The 10,175-nt window shown below is 35.8% G+C and overlaps 1 protein-coding gene across 6 annotated transcripts in view; it reads right to left on the reverse strand.

The window, feature by feature from the left end:
- Nucleotides 1-9,961, reverse strand: part of l(3)87Df (lethal (3) 87Df) — a 52,237-nt gene extending 42,276 nt beyond the window's left edge. For 3 of the 6 annotated variants that reach the window (XM_071676798.1, XM_071676797.1, XM_071676794.1), the window contains exons 1-3: nt 7,839-7,988; nt 3,544-3,617; nt 2,479-2,651 (exon numbers count right to left, since the gene is read on the reverse strand). In XM_071676798.1, the coding sequence (XP_071532899.1) occupies nt 2,479-2,651; nt 3,544-3,561 (191 nt within the window). In that variant the 5' untranslated portion in view covers nt 3,562-3,617; nt 7,839-7,988. Of the gene's footprint in view, nt 1-2,478; nt 2,652-3,543; nt 3,618-7,838; nt 7,989-9,623; nt 9,778-9,846 lie in introns of those variants that run through there. The other 3 variants (XM_071676799.1, XM_071676796.1, XM_071676793.1) reach the window with 3 other exon arrangements.
- Between the last annotated feature and the right edge of the window lie 214 nt (nt 9,962-10,175).

The following is a 10,175-nucleotide window of genomic DNA, read 5'->3' on the forward strand; positions in this document are numbered from 1 at the left end:
TGTCACTTACATGAGAAATAGCAATTAAGAATACAAGAAAAAAAATATTACTACCATGTTCGAAGTTGTTGTAATGCTTTTCTTTACACTACTTATCGAAAACCAGAAAACATAAAAGGATACAAATGGAACATTTAATTCTGTTCTATACATGAAAAGTTGTATGCCATAAAGAACTACATAGGAATAAGTCTTCTGGAATATTTGGCAAGATATGTGAAAGGAAACAAAATGGTGTGTAGACCAAACTTTTGCACTTACAGTACAAGGGTCATGAAGAAAGCTGTAAAAATGAAACTAGGTAGAATTTACATACTTAGAAAAGATATATCATTATGTTTAGAAAGAGGTCCTGTAACATCTCACTCTATGGTGTGCATGAAAGTTTTCTATTACAAGCTCTTTTACAGTTGTGGTACTGTAAACTGTAGTACAACTAAGCAGTATGCAAATGGTGAAAGAACATCAGGTATGTGTTTTGTCACTATGGTTATCTAAGTGGGAAGACTGCTATGTAAAGCTTAACTATAGTGGGACAGAATGAAAGCAACCATAATTAACAGTATACAGATGTTCATTTCTTTTTGCTGATCACATGTTGCTTAGGATGATACACTGGTGATGTGAGTAGGAGGATGAATCTGAAAGTGAATGTAAGATCAAGGTTCTTGTTTTTGGGAGAGACAGACAGCTGTACTGTAACATTATCAATGAAGAATTAGAGGCTGTTAATGAATTTCGATAGCTGGGAGTAGTGATCAATAATGTATTAAATAATTTCTATCCACCAAAGAAGCCTAACCCATTATTCTTGCCTGGAAATCCATCTTCTTTACCATTCTTTTGTGTGAAGAATCCACCCATCCCATCCCAACCAGAGTTCATGCTGCTATAGAAGTCTTCATCTGTTATGCTTGACTTTTTTTCTGAACCCATGGTGCCTCTCACTCTTGTAATTTCCCCCTTGCAAGTTATCATCCACTCTCTCGTCAGTCATCAGAGCTACTGCCCTACACATAAATGTAATTTGTTAACCTCCTTTCTTAGAATGGGAGTAATATTTATTCTCTCCCATTTCTGTGGCACTACAACCATCTCCAATGAGTTTCTGAAGATATCCAGTGTCTGTCAAGAGTTTCTGCACACTTCTTAACACTTGGGAGATACTTCATCAGAACCATTTGCTTTATAAGGGGACCAAGACCCTTGTTAAGCCTCCTTTTGTCTTTTCCAATAATTTCAATGTCCTCCAAGTCCTCCTCCTGATCCCATCTCAGTGGTATTGGCATTATAGTGTCAAGTGTGAATACAATTTTGTTCTGATCATTAAGTTCCATGCATATTTTCTTGTCATCTACAACCCTTTCTTCCGAGTCCCTCCACCTGATTGGCTTTCCTTTCACCAGAAGTTTGTTCCTGATAAATTTGTGGAATAACTTTGGATTGTTTTTTTCAGTTTCCCTACACCCCCTTCACAATCTTGTTATACACACCTCATGTTTCACTCGGACTGAGCCTATGAAAACTACAACTTAGTAAAACACCAAGAAGTGAAACCAATATCACCTCAGGCCTTGATATAACTAGATGAGATTACATTCCTAGAGCATTTATAATAAAATTTTTCTTGTCTAAACAGCAACTATGCTTTTATTAAATTACAAAATTTTTCAGTGGAAAAGGTTAATAACATTAAGAATTTTAAAACATTAACATATACAGGCCTATGTGGTGTCATGCTTAGCATTACTGACCATGAGTCAGCATGGGCCAGCCCAGTGTTGGACCTGCATAAGTTTGAATCCTGAGTGGGGCAGTTGGCCCACACCTAAACCAGGTGTTTCTCCCCTCACAGCTGGTCAATAAATGGTTATCTGGCTTAGACTGGTGTATGTATATGTGTGTGTGCACAAACATAGGAATAACGACAAGGTACATGTATACAAGGTTAAGAAATGGAAGAACACAAGTATAAAACTTTCTCCCCATAAACCACAAATAGTAATCATGTGTGGTGGTCAATGAGCTTGCTTACTGAAGCCTGCTGAGTGAAGGTCTACGATTGGTGGAGTTATTCAAGATAAGAGACATGCACTGACTACCTCTACATCTATATTCAAAAATGGGTCCTTTTCCTTCTCTTTTTCTCCCTTCTTCATGAAGAACACATTGAGTCTACTAACTGTTGGTTTCTCTTTCAGCAAGTAAAGTTCTTTGCAGCACTAAATGTTACCAATCAAAAGTCAGTTCACTGAAGAGCTACTCACTCCATCCATATCATTATCAGTGAAATTAGCTATTGTCTTATCAATATATTAGAAGGCGTTAAACAGGAGTGAATAATTGTCAAAAATGCTGTGTGTGTGTGTGTGTGTGTGTGTGTGTGTATGTGTGTAATTGTGTGCACAGAGATGGAATCCATTAGTCATTATGAAAAGAAACCATGTACTAGAGCAAAAATTGGATGAAAAAACTCACCAGTAACCAAGTGTAACACACCCATAAGTGCCTAAACATATGTGTGCTGAACGTCTGACGTTAGAAGTTAGCAGGAAAAAAAGTAATCCTGCTGTCAGCCCAGAGCTAATACTGTAGAGGAAAGTTTGACGGAAACAAGGCATCTGTGACAAGTCTCTGCCAAGCAGCTTTGTCTGAAAACAAGAGAAGAATACAATTTCAAGACGAGAGGCATAATATGACTAATCTGATCTAATCTTTGAAAGTTATTACTTTTTTCAAGTGGCTAAGTAATTGACACCAAAAACACCTAGCAATCCAAAAAGCAAAAAGGAACTTGTCACTGCTAAGATGGTGATCACCTATTTCAGTGGTAAACTACAAACCACATTGGAGAACTGAAACTCAATATTACAAGATTTTATACACTTTTCAAGATCTTTTAAGGGAGAATGACAAGAACAGTACAAATTCATTCAACAAGAAAAAGTACTGACCTACCTGTATTTAAGGAACATTATTATCATCATCATACTTAATTGTCATCTCCCGCATTATTGAGGTAATGCAAAGAAACAGACGAAAGAATGGCCCAATCCACCCACATACACGTATGTACATAAACGCCTACACGCACATATACATAAGGAACATATGACATGATTTTAAATGTGATCTCGCATATGCATCAAGAGAGGCAAGAGACATTTGCATTTAACTCAACAGCTGGTCTGAATGTGCTCAGAGGATAATTGAAATTCCTTTCAGGGCTTGATGAAGGGGTTAATGTTTCAGTACCTGGGTGTGTGAATGGTTTTAATGATTTCTTAAGTAGTTTTGAAATGTGACTTGCTTCATGGACTTATGTTTTCCTTTTATTAGCTTTTCTTTGATATTGACTATGGTAGTGACTGGTAATTATATGAAAGTTGAAGTGCTAGGGAATTACTGAGCACCAGCACACTACCTTCGAAAATGCCACACTTTGGAAAGTCAGTGTGTATTGTGCAAGAGTTTTCACTTCCCATCTGCGAAAGTTCCCAATTTTTCAGTCAAGTTGATGTCCTTACAATCAATTATACATACCTTTGGTTCTTCTTCCATGTTAAAGAATTAGTTCTTCAGCTTTGCTGGATATAAATCTTAGCGAAAAACTCAATCTGAAATCAAAAGTGCAATTAGTTTCATCTTCATCTTATTCCATTATACTCATATACAAATAAAACGACAATCTGCTTTTTAATCTAACAAAAGCACGAGAAGTATTATACAATAACTTTTTGACAGGAATACATAATCTTGAGTTTGTCTGTGTCTTAAAAACAAAAAGTTTTTCTATACTGGCTGATGGGCAAAAACATGCCCCAACTGAAGATGCCGTATGGTGGACTACCTTTGTACTGTGCTAGAAATTTTGCCTCTTTTGAAATAAAAAAATCTTCTACAAAAATTCAACATAATTCATCAGTGCTACCTTGCTGGCGCAAGAAACGGTAATCAAGTATAATAAAATAAATAAATATAATTCAGCATAACCAAAATTTCTTTTAGAATCCATTTATTCCTTTCATCTAGTTCAAGAAGTGGTAGAGCACAAGGAATTCTAATGTCTTGACTGCTATGACTAATAAGCTCATCATAGTAATGGACTGGTATCTGTTACAGACTAACAATCCTATCACTGTTGACTAAACCAACTAAAACAAATGAACGAGATCATTTACTTTGAAGACATTCTACTGTGTTATTCGTGAAATTCTGAGTCTGCTGACTTTAATTGTATACTTGTAAAATTGTATACTTGTATAATTGTAAAATATTCACTTACCAATCATTTAAAGGCCACTATTGTATTCATATCTCTATATCAGTATATCCTTTTACTAATTGCATTTTGTTCTGTTTGCTTTCAATCTTTGTTCATGAATTTTGTTCTGTTTGCTTTAAATCTTTCTTCATTATTCTGTCCAATCAATAAGGGTGTGCAGAATCCTTGAAGTTGGTGCAAGCTGTTGCACCTGACATTTAGTTTATCTACTGGATATTAGGAGCAGTTGAGGCTACTGAACCAATTATCAGCAAAGAAAGGCTAACACTGTTCTCTCTTGTTAACTCCATCCATATTCATTAGGACTGTCTAGCTTGTCAAGTGTATCCTGGCTATTCTATTATGGCACCTCTAATGTTTTGTCAGATATAGTTTTGGATATATCCCTCCTTTAAAAAAAGCTTTAAATTCATATTTCACATGCCCAATTAGGTTAACTGATGATTCAGTGCTAGTAATGTGCATAATACCTACAGCAATCCAGAAGACAACATCGTTTCACTCTCTACACAGTGGTGGCAACCACCAGTTTCACATTTTATGCTTTTTATCCTTAAGCAGCCCGATTATAATCTTATATTTGTCACTACTTACTTTTGTAGTGAAAGAAATTTCATAAACACTAATGATTCAGATAATTAATTTTCTTTGAGTCAACGCCTTTGTGAGTTCAGTGCTCCACACTAAAAAAGTTCTAATCGTTATTACTCCTGTGTATTGTTTGAAGCAGGAAAAGATAAATTTCCTTTTCTGTTCAAAATGGGCTAAAAGAGATTAAGCTGGTTTAGTTTTTGGATCTTCATGGTGATACTTTGCCCAGTTGAACCTAATCTAGCAATTTCTACTGTTCATTTTTCCCACTACAGTGAGGTAGTCTATGAAACAGTCAACCTAACCTTGGAAAAAAATCTCCAGGAATACACAATAAGCTATTCTACAGCAAAAATAGTTTCTTTTTTGGCACATCTGACAAAAGATACACATGGTCAGTGAATGATACATTTCTTCTGTACAGCACATTAGCTAAGCCACAAAAAAAGGTGGTGCAAGAAATACTAAAACAGTATAAAGCAATTATTCCTTATTCCTCAATATGAAGTTGCGTTTTTAGTCAGTTTCGTTGAGGAGTTAAGAGTGGGGTAAAAGGGTCTCAGAGAGGGATTTTTATTAGCTGACACTGACAAAATTCATATCAAATGGTATGTTTAATTTAAGCTGATTAAATTCTGACAGAAGCATTTACAGAAAATATACTTTTTTTCCTGGGTTAGGTTAGAGATATTACAACTGTTTACTTTCTTTGCACCACTTCATAACTGGATCTATCAACTTTTGTATAAAAGGTGTACACTGTAATCACCAAGATTCCTACGTAAAGTGTATTTGATTAAAGGTACATACAGATACTAAATGTAACCTTCAACTCTTAACTAGCATTCAGAAATATCAGAATGGTTCTTCTACCCAGACACAGGACAGTGCATCCCCCTCCCCACCTGCCTCCTTCCTCCATATCTATTACTAACCACTTTTAACAAACAAAATTACATGTGGCTTACATCAGACCAAGAAGTATAATTCAGAATATAATACAATATTAGAGGATGACTGCATCTCCAAGCACAGGATGTTACATTAAAAAGGTCATGTGCTGGAGTCTGGTATACACTTGACTGGAAATGGCGAAAGAAAATCTAAAAGCCTTTGAGGAAAGCCACTGTGGTTAATTTGAGACAATTCAATCTTTCTTCAAATGACAGGTTTCTTAATTCTGGAACTATTCTAGCAGCTCTACTCTGGACTTTATAGCATCAGTATATTTTCTTAGATAAGGAGACCATACCTGAACAGCATGTTCCAAGCGTGGTCTCGCATATCATTTTAATAGTACTATGAATGACTCCAGGCACATACAGCCGAATGAGAATTTATCAATTCGATTGACTTTTCTCACTATAACTGAAATGTGGTTGATAAATTTTTTCCTTGATTAGCAGTCACTAAATTTTTAGCAAACATCATCTAATCTAATAGTATACTACCATGACCAAGCACATCATCTTACATTTATCTGAATTAAATTCTAATTTCCAGGTGTCACACTAATTCACAACTAGTGTTAGATTGTCTTGTAAAGTATACACTCAACTGAATATTTTTGTGTCATCCACGAATAACATACTGATTGATTTTATGTCACTTGAGAAATCATTTACAAATACCAGAAAAAAATTGGCTCAAGGACTGATGCCAGAGGTAATCCACTTTTCAAGTCACTTTGACTTGTTAATATTCTCTAATCTCTCAAGTATTATAAAAAAAAAAAAGACCACATCCAAACACATACATCAGGATTAACTCGATGAAACAAGGGAAAAGTAATAGTGTTGTAACACACCACAAACAGTTTTGAATAAAAAGCGATTTTGTTTTGCAATAGTCATGGAGAACGACCAGACAGTTCATATTATTCTATGATAACAAATGTAAAGATAATGGTAAAGGTTATGAATATCATTGTAAATGCGAAGTCAATGAATAAATTATGTGTTGAAACAACAAAAAATTAAGAGTCCATGAAAATCTCATCTAACCTTCCTTATCAGCTATTAGTTACCTTTATTTTGCTATAGTCATAATAAAAGAAAAAATCTTAAAATCTCCACTTGGAAGATGGTGTCAGGCATTGTTTACATTCGCATAGACATAACCAAAACCATTCTGCATATATATCGTAACCAAAAATATAACAAATATTCGAATATTAAAATCAAGATCACAATTTTTGCTGCTGTGGGATAGTTCCATAAGTTCTGTTTATTATTGGGAGATGTTTCATCTACGTTTACATTTATCAACCCAATATTTTCCATAACATACAAATCCGTTGTTCCACAAGTCAGAAACATTGTATAAAATACCTTACTCCAACAGTGATCCACAAGTGGCTATTTCTCTCGTCAGTGAGAAGTGTAGAAACCAACAGAAACGTAAGAAACCCCTTAACATCGTCAGAGTAGAAACCAGCAGAAATCCCTTATCATCACAGAAGTGTAGAAACCAACAGAAACAAGAAACCCCTTCATATCATTAGTGAGAAGTGTAGAAACCAACAGAAATCCCTTAATATCATAAGTGAGAAGTGTAGAAACCAACATAAACCCCTTAACAAGCCCGTTTAGTTTAGGATGTCGACTCAATTTTGATCCATGTTTTAATAATCAATAAGAATCAATAAAATTGGTCCTAAAACTCACTTTTAAATGAAACACTGCTAGTGGTCCTGTATATTTTTTCTCTTTTAGCAATAATTGTATTCAAGTCATGGAGACTAATGAGATAATTCATTCACAGTAATGTTAACGGATTCGCTCTAAAAGCAAGAGTTTACTTGAGCTTTGCATCATATCTACAGTCTGTCATCTCAATTTGTTAACATAGTTTAACATATCCGAGTTTTATCACTGAAACCAATTACAACGCTTACCCTAAGTTCCTTATTCTTTAAAAATAAAGGAGAGAAATTAATAATCCAAATGTTTGGACTACTAACCTTTCTGTTCCAGGTAAACCTTATGTGGTGTTTGTTTACATATTATAACATCACATGCTCACTAGAGATCTTGGAGAAGGAGAGGAACTGACGCGCACAGCCATTATTGTACGTATGATCAAAGGCCATCTGAACAGCACCATCTATACGTGGGCGACTTAAATACATGTAATCATAGAAAATGGTAATATTATTATTGCAGAAAATGTAAAAAAATTAGGGATAACAATACTAATCAAAATGCTTTTCACACGAGTGCTTGAATGGAATTATCTAATCTACTTGGAGAACTTCACCTATATATTAGAATTAGAACGTAAATATCACAAGTTAATGATGACAATCCCAGATTTTTCTATATTTCATACCTTATTTCTCAGTGGTAGCAACTCCAAAATATCCTTTAATTACTTTTCTAAAACTTGTTTAGTTCTTTGTAGTTCATTTGATTTTCATGCATTATATTCTCACAGTGGTTGCCATAATCTTCGAAGCCGATGTCAATGCTACTGACACACTAGCTTCCAGAGCTTCCACACTGCAGACACCAATTATTACATTACTTCTTACCTTGCGCCTGGTAAAATATGTTTGGATGCCAAATTGAACAGTTTGAGTCACACACTACTATCTATCAACAATGAACTTTATCAAAATGACAAATGGACATTCGTAGTTCTGTAGGAAAGTCACTCACGAATTCTTTCCACTAAAAACAGTTTACATCAGGGAATATTATTAACTATAAACTGTCTGCAACATCGAGAGGCTAAACCCTTCTGTACCACACCTGCGCGCATAACCCGCAGGCCGACGAATGGTGTGTGCAACAATACTGTCATTTTTGAAAAATCATAAGTAACAAATAGATCTTAAATTCTACAAGTTATATCAGTTACTGCTATGTATACAGATGATTTGAAGAGGGTGAAAGAATCACTGACGGACACGGTTGCACGTTCGTACATCTATTACCCTCGTTCTTTTTCTTTGCCATGTGCCAACAGAATGATTTTTAGATATCCACTGTAAGGCTAGTCTTGTCTAGGACCCCAAACTCCTAGAGCCTCCCTTGGGATATGGATAATTTTGGGTAGGTCAGGTTTATAATGCTGGAGTACATTTCCAGAGGTCTACCCTTCTCAATATTGAAAACTGAAAGGATTATCGAACCAGGTGCGACATTTCGGTTCGAAAACTATCAAAGTTGTACGCTTTAGCTGATTATCCGACAGAATAAGAGCTCCATTCTTTATTACGCTTTTGAAGTTTCTTAGCCATTACTGCTGTTATGTTAATTCAATCACTTTTATCGTTTCCACGCGTTACTTTATCTTACTGTAGAATGGATTTCAAAATCAGTCAGTGTTCCATCATGCAATCTGAGAACTCACCTCCCCCCCCCAGAGAAAAGTGGGGAGGGTCATGAAGTTTACAGAAATATAGATAACCAAATTCATCCAACTTTACTTTACATAACCTAAGAGTTCCCTATTTGCCATCATATGAGGCGAATGTAATGAATCCGATCACCATCTACAAACCTGGAGTTTTATAAAGTCAAATAGTGTTCCTTCAGTCAATATTGGGCATAATTCACGTCGAAAAATTGAAATGATAGAGATGGTAAGAATGATAACACACTAAATAACCAGTTAATAAACTTAAACACAACTATAATTCATAAATATCTGTAGAGGCTCACGGTCGGAGTTAATTTATCGTCCAGAAAACGTCAGTAGAACAATAAAGACATGGCCCAAAATAAGAAACGTAAAGAAATACCTTTGTAGTGTAATTAGCGGCTTCCACACCTCTCTGCTAAGCTACTTCTATGGATAGTTACCACATCCTCCCTTACCATCACCACGCCTTCCCTCCGTCTATCACACCCTCCCTCACCACCAATACTGCCTCCCCGACCACTGCACTGTCACCACTCCTTCCTTGGTCACCACAACCTGAACTGTTGATAGCACTGTTCAGTGGTTCAAAGTACTCGACCCACCATTTGCCCTCTCTGTGCCTCATACTCTGCCGATATTACTGATGAAATTATTTCCTAGAAAGTTTTATCTCTATTCTGCTGAGGAAATGGGCGAATCACTGCATGAGAATTAGCCCTCCTGCTTCAGGCACCTTCTTCGCCGTGACTACTGAAGACACAGACAGTCATGAACACTTGTTTACATTACGAAAGGGAGGTGGAAGAGTGAAATATACTGAATGTGGAAACAGGAAGTTCCAGAACTCCGGATATTTTTCAGAATGGCTAGTTTTGAATGTAGCGGGCTTCGTATAACAAACAGACCCTGCTTTAGGTTATTAATTTGTATC

This window comes from Panulirus ornatus, chromosome 23 (assembly GCF_036320965.1).
Source record: "Panulirus ornatus isolate Po-2019 chromosome 23, ASM3632096v1, whole genome shotgun sequence".
Lineage (NCBI taxonomy): Eukaryota > Metazoa > Arthropoda > Malacostraca > Decapoda > Palinuridae > Panulirus > Panulirus ornatus.